General features: G+C 44.7%; 1 protein-coding gene across 1 annotated transcript in view; it reads right to left on the bottom strand.

Moving 5' to 3' along the window:
- SYN3 (synapsin III) overlaps nt 1-20,927 on the bottom strand; it is a 234,639-nt gene that overhangs the window by 162,845 nt on the left and 50,867 nt on the right. The window contains exons 4-5 of the mRNA XM_066996909.1: nt 13,511-14,013; nt 931-988 (exon numbers count right to left, since the gene is read on the bottom strand). Coding sequence (XP_066853010.1) covers nt 931-988; nt 13,511-13,827 — 375 coding nt within the window. The 5' untranslated portion in view covers nt 13,828-14,013. The remainder of the gene's footprint in view (nt 1-930; nt 989-13,510; nt 14,014-20,927) is intronic.

Here is a 20,927-nt window from a genome sequence, read left to right as displayed (position 1 = left end):
TGGGTCTTGAGAAAGTCTTCAAAACCATTGCATTAGTACTTTAATACGCACACACATATATATAACACAGAATCACCATCTTCATAAAGACAGAAAATATCAGGTCATTCAAACAACATTCACCAGCTTTCTTTACCCATCCAAGCAGTTTTATGGCCCTAAAGGAGAAAAAGCAAGCACATGATTCCTTCATGATCACCAATTCATATCTACATCTCTCTCTCATTATGCTTACTTTCAAATTAGGTACCTGCAAATATTTATTAATAATCATTTCTGTTGTAACAATAACATTCAAAACCTCAGTCAATACGGGAACTTCATTTTGCCAGGCACCACACCAACACAGAGAGAAGGGAACAGTCCCCAGCATGAAGAGTTTTCAATTGAACTGAATGCCTTGTGCCAAGGCTACCAGAGAAACAGAGAATTTGTCCAGTGCCTTGCAGAGCACATCAGACAACAGGTCATGAGCCCTCTGTATTCCTATGGGATTTCAGTGGCTGAAAAGGTTTTGCTGTGTGCAGTTCTTTTCCATATGGAAATCAAAGATTTAAGGCTCAAATCAGGATGAGTCAGAAGACTTCTATAGCTCACATGTGGAACATAACATCACCGACATGCATTGTGGTGTACTGTCTTTTCACCTTTTTGGCACACATATGGATCTGTGAGATAATCTTCCAATGGAAATGATTGTTCCATCATCAAAATGGAAAACTTAATTTTAAGGTGAAATAGTGACTGATTCTGCAAAGGCAGGGAGAGAGGAAATGATATTTTCACTTATGTCTTCCATAATGTTCTAAAATGGACAAATATTAAAACTCATCCCCAGTTGCTTTCTTCTGAAGAACATCTGCAGATTGTTGCTGAGACCTCAGCCTTGTCCACACACATTTCTTACAACCACATTCAGTTGTCACTGACCTGTTCCACGCGGATATCGAATTCTCCATTCACCTTCTTCCCTTGGAAATATTTGGCCCTGCAGAAGAAATGAGAGACATGGGCATGGTTAAAGGTTTGGGGCTCTTATTGCATGCTATTTTGCTTCTGCAGTTCCTTTTTCTGAAGAATTCCTATCCGGGTCACAGCATGTTTTCCTAATTCCTGTCTTCTTTCAGCTTTCTGTTCTCCGGGAGGAACCTGCCAAGCCAGATGAAAACCACACCGGAAAGTTCCTTCAAGGCTTGTGACTTTTACATTTCATTTTCAAGCTGAAAACCAAATGTTCTCCTAATCTTTTCCAGAGCAACAACTCTAATCAATGATTCCTTGCTAATCTCCTTTAATGCACGATCTTTATTCTGCAAAAGAGGGAGTGCCATGTATGGCATGCCATCAGAAACATTTTCTCCTGATATTGAGCAAGGATCTTTATCATCACAGCTGAAATACTTGTAAAGCTTTCTCTCATGCTCTCTCCCTAGAGAATTGTTTTTCCATTGTTTGCCTTTCTGCTATTAATTTAGAGAAATAGCATACGCATCTACAGTATCATGAATGTAGGATCTCCTGAACCAAGAAACTGTGTTTGATTTGGAACTGAGCAATGTCACAAGAAGGACCATTTCTTTGCACCTTCCAGCACCTCTGCTCCTAGCTGCCTAAGCTAGATAGACCACAGAGCACTTTCAGGGAGGGAAAAGCTGACAGTTGTGCTGGAGAAGACAGCATAGGAAAAGGGCAGGCAATTTTAGCCTTTTCATCCATATTTGCACATGAAACTTGTTGTATTGATTAGTCAACAGGGAAATTGCCAATAGAATTTCCCCTGTGAATATTTTTCTCAGTTTCTTCCCTTCATCAAACAGACTTCATAGGAGAAAACATGAACTTAAATTACTTTCTCAGACCCCCCTAAAATTTCAGGAAGATCATGTCAGTTCCAAAATGCTCTTCTATTTGGAAAGCGCTGAAAACACAGTTAAGCCCTTCAAGAGCTATTTCCAGAGACAAAGTAACTCTCTGAGTTCTGTTTCCAATTGGCAAAGACAGGATAGAATAAAGAAGTAAAGGAAAATGAGGGGAAGCCGGCTTTGCTTCCTATTTTATAGTATTAGCAAAAAAAGAAGCTGGCTCACATTTTTACTATGTGTCTATTTGTTCCAATAAAAAAGGAGAGACAGTAGGAAGGCAATTTTCCCCATGGCTGAAACACACCAGTTTTCAGCTGAATTCTCCCCTCCTCCGGCAATGTGAAATGTAAATAAAAAAGTTGCTTTGTTTTTTTTGATTCTGGCTCAAACCAAGTCAAAACGTTTTACTTTATTAGGAAAAAATACAAAAAAAAAAAAAAGTCGTAAGTTTTCTGCTTGGCTGTAATGAGGGCATCTGCAGGCTGTATCGTGCTTCCCTTCCCAAACAGCCCATCCATCAGCGTGGTGCTAATAAGACCTCTGCGTGGATGTTGGTGAGGGATGCTGTAACAGCCAGGTGTGACCAAGACTAAATGGCTCAAACAACCCCTGTCCAGTATGACAAGCAGAGCTCCGGCCACTTTTTCCCCTCTTTTGACTTCACGTGTTGCATGAAAAAAGCAACTCAACAGACAGGCTGAGACATCACACCTCTAACGATAAACAGGAACGCTAAATGTGCTTAATAATTCCGTTGTGTTTCTAGAGGTATGGCTGAGTCTGGCAACATTCCTCGCTCCTAAGCATGGGGGATATTGCTGGAACCAGCAACTTCTCAAAAACTGGAATAAGCTTTAAGTGGGCCCACAGGAACTGGCCTGAAATTTGAGGCGTGCTACTCACTGGTACAAGCTTGTTTTTATTCCCAGCATACTCGTAATATATACTCCTTACCCACATTTATGAAACACACTTCCTCCCTCTATGGCCTCTCTGCTTTGCTGACCAGCTGGTTGCAGACTCCTTGGTGCTGCTTTGCTTCAGCTTGTAATGAAGTGTGATTAGCCATGGTCTTCAGCCCGGTACAGATGGAGCAAAGAGGCTTCCACTGCCCAGTCCAGGAAATTACCCTCAACACAGCTAAAAAATCCTCTCTCTCATCTCCACAACACTGGCTCTGCTCATGGGTAGGCACACAGAGGGCACATCCAGCACAAGGATTCGTTGGAGTGACATCCTCAGGTTAGATGCTGTGTGACCTCTCCTCATCCCTCCTTCCACGCAGGTTGTCCCATCCCGTGTCTCAGGTAACTTTCTTTTAACAGCACAATATGTCACTTTCTTTCAAAGACAGCCCCCAGGAGGGTTAACCTGCTCTGAGTGTCCCTGAAGACTACAGGTGCTAAGCAATTTGCAGCCAAATATTTTGGTCAGCCCATCGTTTTGACACAGCCCAGGGTAAGAATGAAACACTTCTTTCTGAAAACATCTCTGAAATGGATGGAGTGATGTTTTCAATTTGCACCTGGTGTTCGGGAGCCCCTGGCAGCAGAGGCTATCATGCTGAAATGAAAAATGGCTTTAGCCTCACCCTGGAGTCCTTGAAATTAAACTGGAATCATTGCTGATGCTGTGGAAACATCATGATGCCTCCATGGCAAGGGGGAACATCTTTTGGTCAGTACTGCACAGCACAAGAAAAGGCTTCTGATCCCTACCTCCAAGAGTACAGTGCACAATGGATGGAGGAAAGAAAAAATACACTGCTCTGATGGGGATGCAGGAGAAAGACAGGCACTTCTTGCAGGTGAGACATCTGAGAATGCTCTCTCCCCCAAATCAACGTGAGCTTCTAGGTGGTGGGCTCCTCCAGACCTATTCCCAGGAATGTGACTTGCTGTGGAGTTATCTAGGCAGCTTGTAATGCAGCCATGAGCCTCTCCCACAAGACCAGCTCAAATCCATTCTAAGAAGCCTCAAAGTGCCTCCCTTCACCTCAACCGCAGCCAACCACCAGCAATAGGAGGAGCAGCTCATCAGCCAGGAAGGGGGCTGCCCCGCAGCACCCCCAGCTTGGGACACCAGCCATACAATCCCACCCCTCTCCTGGGCAGCCTGCAGTGCTCTTTGTTTTAAAGCACATCGGACGTTGAAGCTGGCACAGCACAGCGTTATAATTTGGCAATGGAGGGTGTAGATGGGGTGGTGCGGTCGCTGTGATCTCAGCAAATTAGCATGTAAACATGTTGTGATTGATGAAAACTGCAGGGCCACGCTCATGAATAGTTCTTGGGTGGGATTGGCAGTGCTAGGAATTGCGTTTAAATGTGGCCACACCAGCTGGGAGAGAGGAAGCACCATAATAAACAGCCAAAGGTCTGCCCTGGCCTCCAGGGGAAGACCTTTCCTTGAACCCCTCTCTCCTTGCAACGAGGAAGCTGCACACCCTGGAAAGGGATAGGTTTTGTGGGTGCAAGGGCACTAGGCAAGCATAACTTCTGCTTTCTGCCTCAGCTCTGACGTGGTTACAGGGCCACAGGAAAACTGATGCCTCTACTTTTGAAGTAATTTGGAAAGAATAAAAAGCTTGTTTTCCAGAGCTGCCATGAAACAGTCCCCAGTCTGCCTCAGCAACCATGGCTAGAGAAAGCATATAGGTGATTTTTCAGCCAGATACAGAGTGTGTCCTGAATAGCAGCAGGGAAAAAAGACACCTGATGGTTATCATCAGTTCACCTGGAATTACCGACATAAGAGAGAATTCATAGAAAATCCATGTATAACTTTATTGGCTTAGGTATCTGTGAAGCATCCTTCTGAGCAAGGGATGTGAGCACCGATGCAAAGCTGCAAACAGCTCTGTAAGGCACTTGAGTACCAGCAGTGAATTTTATCCCTCTGGTGCAACCCACCTGTGAGCAGGATAACTCACACTACAGCCATGAGAAGGCTGCAAAAATCTGTGTGCCCCCTGCCCCCATGCCCATAGTCTGCACACACAGGGATTAGGTCCCTCAGATGGCACCATGTCCCCTTCAAAGCCTTGTGTGTCCCCAGATCCAGGGGAGGAAAAGTTGTGGGTACATGCGATGGGGTCAACCTGGAAACATGGCATGAGAGCAGCAACCCCTCTGCGAGGCACAGGGGCTTCCAGCTATTCCCACAGCTCTGTTAGCTGAGTGAAGCAGAGGCTATGACACATTACACAGATTTGAAGAGAGGCTGGTGTTTTGTATTAAATTCACGGGACTTCCTCAGGGTATCCTATAGAATGGCTTCTGCATTAACTAATTTTTCAGGATAGGAAGAGATCAAGAATCAAGAGATCAAGCTCAAAGCATCCTATAAGAGACTGCAACGGAGCTGATGTAACAAATGCCATTGCAATTGCTGGTAGCATGTCTTGGAGTAACTAGATGAGCAAATAAGCATTAAGCCAGAGCCCCAACCCCCTGTGATGTGAATCAGCCCAGGCACCTTCTGGGGCATCACTGTTTGACAGAAGTCTTGAGCTACAAACTCAGGAGTGGTTTTGTTCTTGCTCCCCACGCTCAGGGCCATGGTGAGCACACCAAGAGGGGCACTGAGATATTGTAATAGCAAATTCCTCTGAATCCTCTGAGTTTGTGCCTCTGGAACAAGACGCAAGCAGCAAAGAAAGGAAAGCTACTCTTTGGATGGAGACTGCTTCTCACCTGGAGATCAAGGTAGTGGGTGGAAGAAAGGAGAGAAGTGCTGAGGAAAAGACATCGGTAAATAAATCACAAAGGATCAGTGGATAAATTATGGGATTATCTGAATTATTTCCCTTGGAATTGCATCACAAATATTTATCTCGAGCCCCTTGGGAAAATAAGGCACGTCGTTTCTTTCTGGACCAGCCTAGGAAAGGCCAGGCCAAACCCCTTGGAACTGGGTGTGGGGGCACCTCACGGAGGGAGGGCGGGGGGTTGGCCACTGTACCAAATCCCCGTGTCAAAGGGCCTGGGGCCCAAGTGATGCACAAGGCACTCACTGTATGTCCGCATTGTCTCCTTCATAAAAGGGGCTGGGACTGGGAAAAAGGAGGCAGTTTCCAGGATACTGGCCAGCAGCCGCTGGAATGCCCCGAGGCCCCCCAGCCCCCAACAGGCTGTAAAGGCAGTGGGGAGGGGAGGAGGGAGACGAGATGCATTTGTGCCCTTTTTTCTTCAGGGGTAAAAACAAGGGAGGTTTTCCTTTTGAGGCCAGCCCTCAACCTCCTCACCACTTATCCCCAGTTTTGCAATTCCCAGCTGCAAACAGGAAGGACTTTTGAGATGGTCAAGTCCTGTCTGCCCAGGGCATAGGGAAGAGAAAAATCACTCCATGAGTGCTGGGGTCTGAAAGTTGCTCGAGCTCTTGTCCACATCTGCTACAGCCCAGAGACCTTTACACACCGATCAGGTGTGGGATGGACCGGTTGGTAGCTAATTTTTATTTTGTAGGAGCACCTAATAAACCCTAGGGGGGTTGTTCAGGATATTAAAAATGATGGATAAGCATGATGGATGCGTTTTGACATCTCAGACAGCAAGGTCTGAGATGGGTTAAATATCTAAGAGGCAAGGCCAAAGAGAATGAAAGGGGAACCCTACTTTACAGGTAGGAAGGGAAGGACCAAGAGGTACATCTAAATTTTGGGCTCCTAAATACAATAATACTTTTCCAGGAGCTTCACAGACATTTCAGCGCCAGCCCGGGATGCAGCACTGCTGTACCCCGGGGTGACATTAACTTGCTCTCCCTGCTGTCACCGCCGGGGCTGCTGGAGCCACCTAACCAAGAGCCAGCTCAGCAGGTACGTTCTTGGTGCCTGAGGTCAGATGGCGAGTCAGTGGGGACAGACGTCCTCTGTTACCTTCTCGGAACAACCACAAGCCCAGCCTGCTCTGGTTACTGTAAAACAACCCCCGAGGCATTCTTAGTTATGGGATCACACTAAGGGAAGAAACGCCTCCGTGCCTGCTCCTCAAGAGATTTTTATCGGGCTGTGATGATGGTATAGGGCTGGCTCTTTTTTGGACTAAGGACGTCCTCACGGAGAGGTTCTTTACGAGGCCCCAGGTCCCACCCTACAGGGCTGGAAACGTTTTCTTGGCTTGAACACCCACAGAAAGGGAAGTTTGGGGGCAGGAAGGGAGAATGGCTTTTTAAGTTTTCTTTTGTGAGTCCTCCCTTTCTCTCAGGGCTAGAAGTTGACAAACGGAACCGAAAGCCTGTTTTCTGGGGAGACCTGGGCTGGCAAACCACCAGGACTTTTAACGACCGCAGACACCACCATTCAGGGCATTCTTCCTATTCAGGGAACCGCAGAGTCCCACATAATGCTGGCCCCCCAGCATCTTCCTGTGCCACCTACCTCCTGCTCATGAAACAGGGGTAATCAATGCAGCTACCCAAGAGAAGAAGCACGAGTGAGTGCAAGACTTTTGGGCACGGCTTTTTGTATTTCTTCCAGCCGTCGGGATAGGAAGGACACTTCGCTGTAGGTCCGATTCACCCCCCAGGCTACCCTCTGAAGGGCCGGCATTGCGGTCACATTCCTCCTGGCCACAAAGAGCTGGGGAAGGGGGAGGCGTGCTTTAAGCACAACGCGAGGCAGCGAGTTTATTTTGCATATTATTCAAAATAGTACATTGCTGGCACACTTCCACACTGCTAAATCTAGAGGGTAGGGCCTGGAGCTGTTTGCAAGGGGTGTCATTTTGCTGAGGATTGTGCAATGCTTTGTCCCGGTTCCTCCTTGGAATGGAAGCCCACTTCTGACCTCTCTGAACTTCAGGAGTGGGGGAAGCAGGCTAACTCACACCAAAGCTGAGGCAGGGCTGCTGTCTTTCAAGCAGAAGAAATCTGGCTCGCAAGCCTTGAGAAACACATCTAAGCCTTTTTTTTTTTTTTTTTTTTTTAATATGTACAGGACTAGGCAGGACATTCTGAGGTTAAATTCTATGCATTTATAGGAACTCTGGTAAAGCAATTAAGGTCCCAGATTTGACTTGCATTAGCATATTTATAACCTGGTGGGGAATGTTTTCCATATTCCTTGTGTCTATTTTTGTAATGATACTAATCCTTTACATTTCTGTATCACCTTTCACGCAGGAGGACTAGATCCCAAGTTGCTTTACATATGCAGGACAAAAATATAGGCAGACATGATGGTGATATACATAAAACAGATTGAAAAGCAATGTGATAAATGTGATTTACTGAATACCTCTGACAGGCTTACCTCCTTTTCACCCCTATGCCTGTATGCTAGGGAATATGTCTTATTTTGAAAATCTTCGTGCTGCTTCCAAGTGCACATACATACTCATACAGACACACACATCACTGAACACAAGCATACCTCCATTTTCCCTAAAATGGAGCTCAGCCCTCAAGTCACACTTGGCATGGATTATAGGAACAGTAATATTGAGTTCTGGGTATCTATGGATAAATAATAAAAATGTAAGGCTTTTATCCAGATTTGTGAAAACATAAATTTCACTTGTAAGTTTTTTCAAATTATATCTGCATAGTTGCACGGAACTTACGAAGCTTTAGAATGTTATCCTTGTATAATAAAGGCAAATTCATAATTATAGTCGGTTACCACAATATTAGTTGACTGTGGGTTTCTTACCAAGAAATACAGACAAACCTTTGTAATTCAACCAGCAAATTCCTGAGGTCAAGCTTGAAGTATCAACTCTGAATAATAATAATAATGATAAATGGTAATGAAGTCCAAATTGAAAAGCTAGTCCATAACTTCCCATTATATTTCAGTGAGTTAAGTACAGAAATATTTCTCTGAATGTGAGTTTTCGTATATCATCTTCAGCCTACTGAAAGCATGAAATGACTCATGATGACATTCATGGAATACTTTTGAAAAGCTATTCCTTGCAAAAAAAAAATAATAATAAAATAAAAAAATAGGGCTTAGAATCCCAAATTACTAAAATTCTGTATTAGACTGTTATTATTTGACCAGCTATATTTTTGGACAAATGACATATTTAAGGCTCAATATTATCATATACTATCAGAAGTAAAAATAGCTTTATTTTAATGAAAAGGGCTGATAATCTCCTCCATTCAGTGAAAAACAGTAATCCTGTCAGGTCAGCCCATAATTAGGCTTGAACCATGACATTATTATTATACAAAGAGCCATTTCAGATGTATTAAGAGGATTTCATTCAGTGTTAATCATAGTTTTTCTCTTCCATAATTTTTAAATTTTTGGAGACAATATGTTCAGGCAGATCTGGCTGTAAAGTAAATGGGAAAAATACAATTTTGTGTCTCTTAAAATATTCTCAGTCTCTTTTTTTTGGTGACATACGGCACAATCCTACCCTATAGAGCTGCCTCACATAGGGCACATGCCTTTTGTGCAAGACAGCATAACCACTGTTAACAAGTGAAAGAGCCTGAAATTCGGACAACACATGCCAATGGCTTTGCAAATTGTCACGAGATATTTCACAAGTGCAACCAAGATATCTAACAAATGCAACAAGAACAACTTTGTTATGCTGTCTGGTCCAAAAAGCAACGTTTTTAGCGTATGTTGTTAATGGGAACTTTAGCTGTGCTTGATCACTTCCCAAATAAGCTGTTTAAATATGAAGCATTAGGCTCAGAAGCCGAGCACTTTCACAGAGGAGGTGCGTTAACAATTCACAATTCTAAATCCTGCTTGATCTGCTGAGACATTCAGTCCAGTAAGAGCATGATTTTACTTAACAGAGCTTTGGGTGAAGAAGTTGCCAGAGGTGGGATGTTTTTCTCCTGGCTGAGGTCAGGCTGCCGGAGTTGGCCCTTCTGCTGTTACATGGAGTCCTGCCATCCCCTTTTCTCATGGTCTCACTCCCTTAAGCTGCGTGTTCGCATGCACGTGTGTGCACATGCGTGTATGTATTCATGTCTGAGCTCCCTTTTTTCTGGCAGCTGCTGTCAGTGGGTTGTGGATGCATTTTCAGAAGTCCCCGAAGGCACAGTTACTGCTCACCTGGCCCACAAGTAGCTCTCTCATTCTCTATGTGGAGGTACCCATCTGAGATGTGCACCATTAATCACTGAGGAGAAACAGAGCTTTTCCTTAGCATGTCGATGTGTGGATACTGTCGCTTCTGTGGTGCCTCTGAGAGCTCTCTGTCAAAGCCAAGAGCGTGAGGGAGCCATACAGATAGTGCTTTCCTCTTGTGCACATCCTGCATGTGGTAGATTAACTGTGTGCTTCCTTGCAATGTGCTAGAGCAGGGCCTTAGAGTAAGACGGAAAATTTGTCAAAACATTGCCACTTTAGCAGAAAGCTGGGTGAGTTCCCTTGCTTTTAATATAATGTACTTTTACTGCTGCTAATGCAGAAAGCAGCTGATTGTATTCTGTGGAGTTCACATTATTTTTATAGTACTTTGTCTTTGGAATAAACCAGAGCATACTACATGTCAGGAGTGGCAAGGATTTTATGGAGAAAGACAGAGCATGGATTCCCATGGGTGTTTTTCACTTCCTCTACATCTCCAAGATAAGTAGAGTGCTATTCTGTGCCATCAGAGACAGAGTAGCTCCTTAAAAATAGATAGGATTGCCATTTGTCACTTTAAAGTGCCTTCAACATGCACATGCCTATTTTGGTTGTTAGATCATTTCGTCATGCACTTGTGCAACACCTCGTCCCAATCCATAATTGCAGCTCTTTGTCTCTGCTGTAATACAAACAGTGATGATAAATTAATGTCTGGCTTGGCAATAATGCTACAGTCTCCAATTATGAGAAAGTGTTTTCATTTAGAGAAGATAAATCAAACGGCAGATTCTATCGTCTCTCATTCTTCCTGTCTGTGAACAAGCTAGTCCTTGTTGTAAATCCTGTGTAACTTGCTATGGGGGAGGAAGCCCCCTCCCCTTAAAATAAGGGTAGCTCTTCAGTAGTTATTTCTTGGGGATCTTTTCTAGTTGAGTTTACTAGTTCAAAAAGAAAAGGAAACGACCCTTTCTTGAAAACCAAATTTGGTTTCAGAAGTAGCAAGAACCAGAGTGGGTGGAAGAGAAATGCATTGCAGACATGATGCTTCTTCCAAACCCCAAATCACCAGCACAGAAATAACAATAGGTTGTTGTTGTCCACATTTCAAATTCTGGGGTTGTTTCTGTACATGATGCAGACTGGACAGCCAGAATCTCCAGATTACCAGCTTCTTTAGATGTGCACAAGGCAAATGTTGCTGCCATTGACCTCAGACTGGTCAGCTTGAGCTCACCTAACACCCTGGCTGAGACCAAGAAGATAACTGGCATTGCCTGGAAGTACGTTACCAATAATAAACATCTGCAGAGGCACTGTTCTCCAGTGCTGCTGTCAAGGGCTCACTGAATTTCCTGGAGATGTGAGAATCAACTGCAAATAGAACTCCTGGCCTACTGGAGTGGTTGCACTGGTACACTCTCACAGAAAATACCATGGTACATTACGGCTGGGAGACTCTCTAGGCTAAGCATGCATTTCTGCCCATGCTACAAAGAGCCATGGTAGACAAAGCTTGGTAATATTATTTCCTCATTTTCCATGTTATATGTATGCCATGATCCTGTGATGAATGCATACCTTGATTTTGATCAGTGTCCTCACAACCTTAGACACAGAGTGAAAGCAGGGAGCCTTTGTCAGCAGCATTATTTGATATCTGTAGGCCTGAATAGAGGCAGATTGTTGGGAGGAGTGAAAAGGGTCCTCCATCATTTGTAGAAACTGTTGAGTTACAGACAACAGAGGTATAGCCAAGACAGGAGGACGCACAGAGTGCTTACACACAAGCAGAGGAGTGAAGACAGCACGGGTAGCCTTACCTCCTCTTTATAACTCCCAGCTGCTGCTCCTTGGGCTCTGCAGTTTGCAGAGCACAAAGTCTGCATGACAGACCAGCAGCTGGGAGATATAAAGTCAGGGATTTGAATGCAGTGTGTGTTTTAAACCATGAAAACATTGCAACAAAGTCCAACCCCTCCCCATTCTCTTCCCTGCCCGGACTACCTTCAGCACCATTAATCTCAAGGAAAAAAACTTATTGGCCTTTGAGCTAGGGCTTTTCTCTCTGATTACAGTGTTTGGACTAAGCAGCGCCGGCTAAGCTCCAGATGCTTGACTCGTGCATTAGAGGCACTCCCATCCCCAGCTGGAGGATGCTACATTAAGGGACTGCCACCTGGCAGCGCCTTCAAGGAACTGCAAAAAGCTAAGCAGAGACGGAGGTCAGTGAACCTGCTGGGAGACTTGCAGGTGCACCCAGGAAGGAGAGGTCAGGATTGAACCGGAGTGGTGTTGTCAGCTGAACAACCTTGCATTAACACGCTGCTACAGTGCTAAAAGACGCTAGGCTAGTGAAACTTTTGATACAAAGACCACCTTATCAGGGACTTTCCCACAGTTAAGAAGTTGTTTTTCCTTCCAGAAAACCCCCACCATTTCCCCTCTCCTACTTGAAGCTGGCTGAAGCAGCCTGACCTGGTTGTGCTCAGTCACTGCCCCTTTTAGAGAAGCGAAGGGAGCAAAACAGAGTGCAGGGCTCTTGCTTTGTGAAGATATCCCCAGGGAGGCAGGTCCCACCTTGTCCCCCTCTCCTGGGAAAGCAGAGAAGACCAAAGGCGCCCACTTTCCTGAAGAGTGGAGTGGGATGAAAAGAGCAATAAAATCATCTCCCTTGGCCAAGACCCGGTAACCCAACTTCTTTCACTTCCAAGCCTTCAGTACAGTCCCCTTGCGTGTGTTACCCTTTCCTTTTTTTCTGTGTTGAGACAAGCTGGCAGACAGAACAATGAACATCTCCTCAAAGCATGGTCTGGATTTTCCCCAAAACAGGTCTCTCTGCCAGCTTTCTAAACCAGCAGACTTTGAAAGGGAGCACACTACGAGCAGTAAGTCACTTCTGTAACATTTCAGAAGACTTCAGTTGTCCTACTCTTTGGAAAGGGTCCTCTGCTGCCAAATATCACAGAAAACAAACTTCCAAACTTCTGTTTGTAAACAAAGACCTGAATGAAAAAGGCAAACTTAGCCGAGCCTGAGAGCTTTTTGTCCATAACCACTATGACAAACAGGTGAAGAGCTTTTGACCAGCCAATGATCTCCAGTCATTACTGCTGGTAGTAGTAGCCTTGGGTTATTTTTTTGTTAATTTATGTATAGATTTACATCCAGAAAAAAGCCTGAGAAAGAGAGAGCTGGAGAGAAGCATCGCTTTTCGTTTCTAGGACTGGCACAGACAGTAGGCCTAACTCCCTGTCCGTGTCATTAAAACACCTTCAACTCCAACCTCTTAGGACCATTGTTTGATGTGCCAGTTCAGCTAAGCCAGCTGAGCCAACAGTACTCCATGTGTGCTTGTACATTGTGACTGTAAAGTCTTTTTTTTTTTGGCCAATGAGTTCCAAATGAACACCTTTTCAGTCAAGATCTGCGGAAAGCCTACTCTGCCATGTATGCAGGTCATCAGGCCAATACCAAACTGGAGTGGGATCTGGTGACCTAGGTGTGAAAGTGGCTGAGATGCAGATGCCTTAAGCCTCCCAGATCCCTCTCATCCCCCAAACGTGGTGGAGCTGAAGGCAGCAGTACTATGATGACTTACCACTCCGTGTGTGCATCATCAATCACCAGGAGGATCTTGGGTTTCGGAGCCACAGGTGGTGTGGGGCTTGTTGAGTGATCAATGAGTCCTGCAGCTGCTTGTGTGGTTTGCTTCATGGCACTGGAGATGGAGCTGAAGATGCTGGTGCCAGTAGAGGAAGACTGTGAGGGCTGCGGTGGCTGTGGGTGCTTTCTCTCCATGGCAGGAGAAACTGGGGAGCTTGTGGAGTTGTCGGGACGCTGCAAGTCCATCATGTAGCCATTGGGCAAATTCGCCACAAAACTACTGTCTGAGAGACGTCTCCGGAGGAAATTCATTGTTGAAAAGTTGTGTGGAAGCTCTCTTAGCAAGAGAAAGACTGAACAACAGTGTCACCAATCCCGGGTAAATGCTTCTCTATGTGTGTAGGGAACTTCCTCGTTGTCCAGGCCGGCAGGCTTTCTTCCTTAAAATCCTGCTGGAGGAATAAGACTTTGTTTTTCTGTTATGTTTTTGTTCTTCTCCTGTGGAAAAAGAATCAAAGACACATTTGTGAGATGCATACCATGAGTTTTACATAAGGAAGACTCTTCTGGCCATTTCAATGAGTACATTAATCAACAGCGAGAGGAAAAAGGACTACTGGTTTATACATGGTATGCTACACTGGTTCAGCCAGATAGATGCAATAAAGTAGGTTTCGTGGCCTCTCTTCCATCCCAAAACATTTTTCAGTCAAAGGAAGCCAACTTACACTAGCTTACGGGCTAACAGTTCAGAAGAAATGGAAAAAAAATAAAATAAGAAGAAAAAGAAATCCCAGCATGCTTACAGCCTTTTCCATGACTCTTTTCACCATGGGGAAAGAAAAACTATTCTGACCATAAATGTTAATTTTTAAAAGAGAGACAGCTTATTTCTGACATTGTGTGTGTTATTTCTAACACACATAATATGCTTATTACAGAATAACCAGAAAATGGTCCAACAGGATAGAAAGTTGTATCATCTTTGGCAGGCTTGTTAGCAAGGCTCCACATTTAAGAAACAAACATCCTAAATTGAAATAGCATGTAGAAAACAAGTAGTGGAAAAAATCCTCCTACACATCTTGGTCAAGTTCAGTGGAACCTTCAAACTATTCTCTTCTGTCCCATTTGCTCCCTATATTTAAAACTGGACTTTGAGCCAGGTGCACACTGGCAGCTGCTAGAAATAACAGGCTACTGGCTGTTTCAGACTCACTTGTAGGATTTTTGCAGGTACTCAAACCTGGAAGTTTGACCATCTAATTTTTCCTTTTATAAATTAAAAAAAAAAAAAAAAAAAAAAAAAAAAGAGGAAAGGTCTGTTACTCTGCTCATCTTTTCCAGTGAGAAAATGAACACTGTGGAATGTAACTATCTGGCTCTTTTCCCTTGACCATAGTATGACGACTTTGTTTTTACCCAGAACACTAAGTTCTTCAGCAGTTAAATAATCTCACAGAATTAGTACAGATACTTTTTTTTTTTTTTAATATATTTTAATTTTGCACCTGTAGGCATAGCCCAGAAATGAGATTTCCATAGTAATTCCCCAAGTCCTTTTCTCTGCTGACACAGCATTTAAGTCTTGTAGACCGGAGGCTGGTTTGTGAGATGCAGAAAAAAGAAAAGACAGAAGCATATTTCTGGTAAAACATGAATGTTTTTCAAGACAGACCTATCTGCAAAAACAAAAGTCAAAGCTACCCCACACATCAAGTGAGATGAATCAAGTGAATTCCTGGTATTGCCATTAAAACAAGTTTTTTGAATGAGCCCCTGCAAATGCTAGGGCTCCTTGCCTCGACCTGCCCAGAGTGGTGTCCCTCACTGCTCACCCTCTTGTCTCTGACTGCCTCTGCACAGTAGGAAATTGTCTTCTCCCAGGTGGTCCAAGAGAGTCTGGAGCTACTTAATTTTGGCTATAGAGATTTAGAAAGCTTTAGAGACAAGAGATTCAGATCTCTCTGCGTCCAAAGATCTCTTAGCCCCCAAGAGCCTCAGTGAGGATCGGGTGAGCCTGGCTGGAGTAAAAGAGCTACAGAAATCCCCTTCACTCATGACCCCCGTATCTTGCTATCCATCACCTCCCTGCATCCATGGGCACAGGAGCCATCTGGAGCAGAGGGCTCTCTGCTGAAGCTGCTGACACATCAGCTTATTAGAGTGATTTTTCTCTTGATTTCTCAGCCCTGGCAGTATGAGTCCTCTGCGTTTGCTGGAACCTGGAGGTAGCCTTTTCCCAGGGAACAGCAAAGGAAATCTTTAATGATTTCCTGCCACATTTACAGTCGATAATGTATCTCAAGGCATTGTGCTGACTTCCCGCCTGGTCCTGGCGCACCCAGTGACTGCACAAAATCAGCAGACGTACACCAGTAAGCACTTCAGTAACCCTGTCTGCTTATGCAGTAATTGTTCCAAAAACCAGGTAACATACAATATCCATGAATTATGAGCCAGCTACTTGCCTCATATATATTTCCACACACATTTGGCCCACTCACATCCTACTGCAGTTACTTAGCACCATCAGAGAGCCACATATTGTTACCTGTGCAGGATGGCCAGAGCCTGCAAAGACTTTGGGGAATTTATACACTACAGGCTGGATAAAAATGTGCTGTATTGTCCTCTGCTCAGGAACCTGTGCATTCTACCTTGTGTAAGGCACACAAGAAAAATCCCCTTGTTTTAATGGCTTAAGAGAAGGTCCAGTCCTGGTTAAGACAAGCACCCAAAAAATCTGCCTACCATTAGAAGGGCTCCAAATAACTGTCCGGTGACTGTGTACAGCAACTAGGTGTGCTCTATTGGAGGATCTTTGCGTTAGCTGGGAAGATGAGATGCTTCAACACCAGCCTCAGGAGGAGCAGTTTGAGCACCAGACGCCTGCCCAAGAGCTGCTGGTTCCTGCTGTGGCAGCTCTCAGCCACGGGAGGGAACCTGGCCGCAGCTGCACAGGCCAGACAAGGCCGTTTTCACAAGCCAGTATCCTTGGGACAGGGTCCAGCAGGACTTCCATGCTCCTGGAAGTGTTTCTCCCCACTGCCAGGTGACCGCGTGGCTGTTGCGTCCTTCATGAGCTTTTCACTCTCCAAAAGGACACAGGCTGCTTGCAAAGCATCAGCAAGTGAAGTGAAGGGGAAATATCTCTGCTCTGCTGAAGAAGGGCATGGAGGCATCCAGTGCAGGGCGTCACAGGGCTGGGAAGGGCCTGAGTACCTCGTGATGTGCCTGGAAAACACGCAGGCTTCCTCTGCAGGAGGGCTTCCCAAATCGTGCCCTTCAAGGTACCATTTACAATAAACAATTTATAAGACTTGCAAGGCAATGAGCACTCGCCTCCTGCAGCCTTTCAAAGAGCAATATTTACAGTGCCCCAACATTTTTTCCACCAGGGGTGTGGCAGTGGTAGATATTGTCCAGGAGGTACCACGTGCTGGCAAAAATCTCTTGTCCAGAGAGTTTGGGATGCTGCGCTAGGCTGGCACTGCTTCCGCTCGCTGCAAAGACTGGGCTGCGTGCCCTTGGCTCAGGAAGGAAGAAGAGGAAACTAAAGCAACTGATGTTACAGGGAAAACTCCTTCCAGCAAAGCACGTGAAAGGTGAATTCCAGAGGATGCTGCTGCTGCAGCAGAGAGGCACCTGGCTCTGCTCTGGGACATGGGATAGCAAACCCACCAGGAACTTTGACTTTGGGTCTGCTAAAGAGATGGCACAGACTGTTTTCATCTCATTAAACAATTTTTGCTAAGGAGATGAGTAATGTAGTTAAAAAAAATAAATTTTTTTTAATGAAGTTATTGCTGGCTTCATTGTATCAATTTAATGATCGCCACTAGCGAAGCCACTGAGATCTTTTCTGCGATCTGAGATGTGCAAACTGCCAGCAGATTCTTTTGCTTACTGGAAAACCTCACGGTCTGCTTCTGCATCATGCACATTTGCTAGTTATTAACTTTCAGCAAGAGAGGTTTTCATACAGGCGCAGTTTGAGTAGGTTACAACCTCATTTTCCTGCTGCTTGAGACTCCTGTGGAAATCCTGAGGGCTCAGCACGTCATGCCAAATCTGGCTCTGTGCAGCTCTCACAGCATGCAGCTCGGCATCCACCCAGTGTACATACAGTTCCTACCCTAGCAGACAAGTAGGGCTGTAACTTCGACAAAGCCAGGAGCCAACACCTCTCTCAGAAGCAAGACAGATCTGCTAAGTGCTATTTTGTCACTCCAGAGCCACAGGCAGGAGAGCTGCTGGCTCTACACCATTAAGTTGTACCTTTCTGTGTACACCAGCGTCTTCCTGTGGCTTGCACAGAGACAAGTCACCAATTTACTCATGTGCCAGGCACAAACCTGCCCATAGAAAGGCCTAGAGCCTCCTGCACAGCTGAAATACAGACCACGAGCTGCTTCCAGTTGGGACCACAGCTCCTGCCAAGGTCTTTGAGCTGCCTTCCTCCACGCAGGAGTAACCTTCTGCTGTGTGAAACAGACGTTCCCAAAAGCTAGCTAGGAAAACAGTGGGCTTCTGGTCCATGGAGCTGCAGATCGGGGCTGCGGGCTATATTTCAGGATGGGGAAATAATAAATAAGGCATAGGAGAATTAGCGAGTTCTGCAGAAAGAGAGCAAGCAGGAGAGAGGGGGAGAAGAGGAGGAGGCACAAGCAGAAAGGGAGGAAGTAAACAGGAATCAGTTTAACCAAAGGACAACACGGGAACACATGGAAATCCCAACAATGAGGGCGCAGTCAGGGAATCAAAAGGAAATGATGTGAGCAACCACATGAAGCAAGAGTGAGATCAATTAAAGCTGACCTTGAAAATAACGACAAAGAGGCTGGCACCATCAGCTCCTTACTAACACATAGTTAAACTTCCTGGCTGATATTTTTGGAAGGGCAAGGAAGGGAAAGCAATCTGTTCCCTAAGCATGTTAACAACACCCAGGCACCTAGCTGCTTTTTCTCAAGGATGTACTCCACAGAGATGCAAGTTATCTCAAGAAAACTGTTGACGTGTTCGAAAACAAGAACAAAATGTTCACTTAAACCTCTTGTTGTTCCCCTGGCTTGCTTTCTAATGTTTGGTAGCATCCAGAGGGAACCAAGCTCAATTGGGTGATAACTGTTAAGTGTGCTTAGATTTCCCCAGAGCTCGTTATCTATGCCATCAGGTAATGAGCTAACAGGACCACATCTGCCTGCATTTGATTCCTGCTCCTGAAAGCCTCAATGGAGCACTGCTAGGGGCAGCAAAATGGAAAACCCAATGCTGGATGACAATGGTGCTGATCGTCCTCTGACCCTCACTTGTTCCCCGTGAGGGGTGGAAAGATGAGGGGATGCTCACTAAAGCTCCTCTCATTCGCTTTGTGGACAGCCTTTAGTGCACATGCACACCACAAGATATCCCGATGGGTCCTTTTCTGACTTCAGGTATATTGCACAAGGTGAGAGAGGACTTTTGTGGAGGTACAGCCACACCAAGGAGCTCTAAACACAGCTGCTTGGCTTTCTGCACATATTTTCAAAAAGAAGAAAGCAGGAGATAACTTATTATTGTTAAGTTTTCAGTGTTTCACCCTGAGTGGAATCAACATTACCGAGCTTTGCATAATGTACGAATTGACAGCAGAATAACACGAGTAGTTCTGAAACTAATTAGAATTTTTGTTGGGTTTTTACTTCATTTCCCACAGTTTTGGGCTCAAGATGTTCACTTGTTCAAACATTTCTTGGGATTTTTCTCTAAAAGCCCCAATTCCATAAATCAGCAAATTAAAACAACAAGGGTTAGGAAACAACAACAACAAAGACAACCAGAAAAAGAACACTCCACCAAAAAGCATGAAGCATACACGAAAATGGAAGGGGCTGGGAAGGCAGTATGCTGTCCCTAGGAGCACAGAAAAGCAAACTTTCCATGCCCGTGTTCAGTTTGCAGGGCAGCTTTCCCAAACATCAGCAATGTAATACAGCTCTAGCATAGACACTGGTGGAAATTTTCCAAAGCTTGCAAAACAACAGCGCAAGTTCCACCTAAAACCAGTGGGGTTTGTGCATCCTGGTGGCAGGGACACGTGTGGAAATTTGTTATGTGCTGTGACTGACACCAGCAGAGCAATGCTGCCTCTTTCGGGAGGCTGCAGGAAGCTGCAGCTGGGGAAAGTGGTAGGGCAGGGGAGTGGAGGTGGCATGCCACCAGGACAAGGATGCTCCCTGGGGTCTGAGATCCCTGTTGGGGTTAGGCAGTTGCTGACCAGAATGTCACTTGCTTCACAAACTCTTTATAATCTTTCAACAGCAGCAGCGATTTCCTTTAGAAATGGGTCCTTTAAGTTCTTTCACAGCAAGACAGTGTCTTGTCTGTCTTGTTTCTCTGTTTAGAGAGATCCTCACAGATGCCAGATTTCTTTTTTCAGAAATGGATCACTTTAAAATGTCCAACATGCTTCATTAAACCACTGATGCTTACAAATGTGCAAGAGCTCTGTTGTCTTATTGCTGCACTCCTGCAGACCTTAAAAAAACCTCTCTACTTTCTTGCGCAGCTATTGAACTAGAAAAGTCTAGGCTTTACAGATCTTATTTTTTTTTTCCTTTTTTCCTTTTCAGTTTGCAGCTATCAATGCTTTCTGTGTAGCAGCTTCACCACAGTATTTGCCTTGTCTGGTCCTGAAGATAATGCATATGCACGTACCAAAATGAGTGCAAATGAAACCACTTCCCAAGATCTGCACCCAGCACAGTAAATAAGTTAGTCTTTTTCCCCTTTTGCCCGTTATTTCATAATGGCAGACGAGAAGAGGAAGAAGGAAAAAAAAGAAGACTTTAAAATAACAAAATGTCATTGTAAGGTCATTGGACATTCAAGTAGATTGCAGAGGAAGATGACTAAAGCCATGAACAATAGTGAAAAAGTTTTCAGTGAAAAATAAACCTGAATATTAGGATAATACTCTATCTTTAATGCCCACAAGAACTAAAACGCTGATTTGCTACTTAGTGGAAACAATACATTACTTCCTCATTTTATTCTCAGTGTGGAAATCCGGTTGGCACCTAATGGCCTCGGTGTTGCTGCAGTGGAAATATCCCCTTCTCAATGCACTTAGGGAAGCCTTTTGTGGCCTGTCTCTATTCAATATCAAAAACTTACTTATCTGCAAAGCCAGACCAGCTCAACTGGAGCAGGCAGGATGGGGCAAGGTAATCCAGTGCTAATCCTTGAATGCTGCTGCACCTTCTCCATCTGGAAGACAGTTGAGCTGGCGCACTGTCTCCATTTCTTATTTTCCTGGAATGTCATGGTCATTCCCATCCCAAGTAACAGTGATAATAATGCCTCCATTAAGCCTCCATTATACACACGTCAAAGTGGCTTCTCATGATTATATTAAAGAAAAG

The sequence above is a fragment of the Anser cygnoides genome, chromosome 1, assembly GCF_040182565.1.
Source record: "Anser cygnoides isolate HZ-2024a breed goose chromosome 1, Taihu_goose_T2T_genome, whole genome shotgun sequence".
Taxonomy (NCBI): Eukaryota; Metazoa; Chordata; class Aves; order Anseriformes; family Anatidae; genus Anser; species Anser cygnoides.
This window is presented reverse-complemented; position numbering and strand designations above follow the sequence as displayed.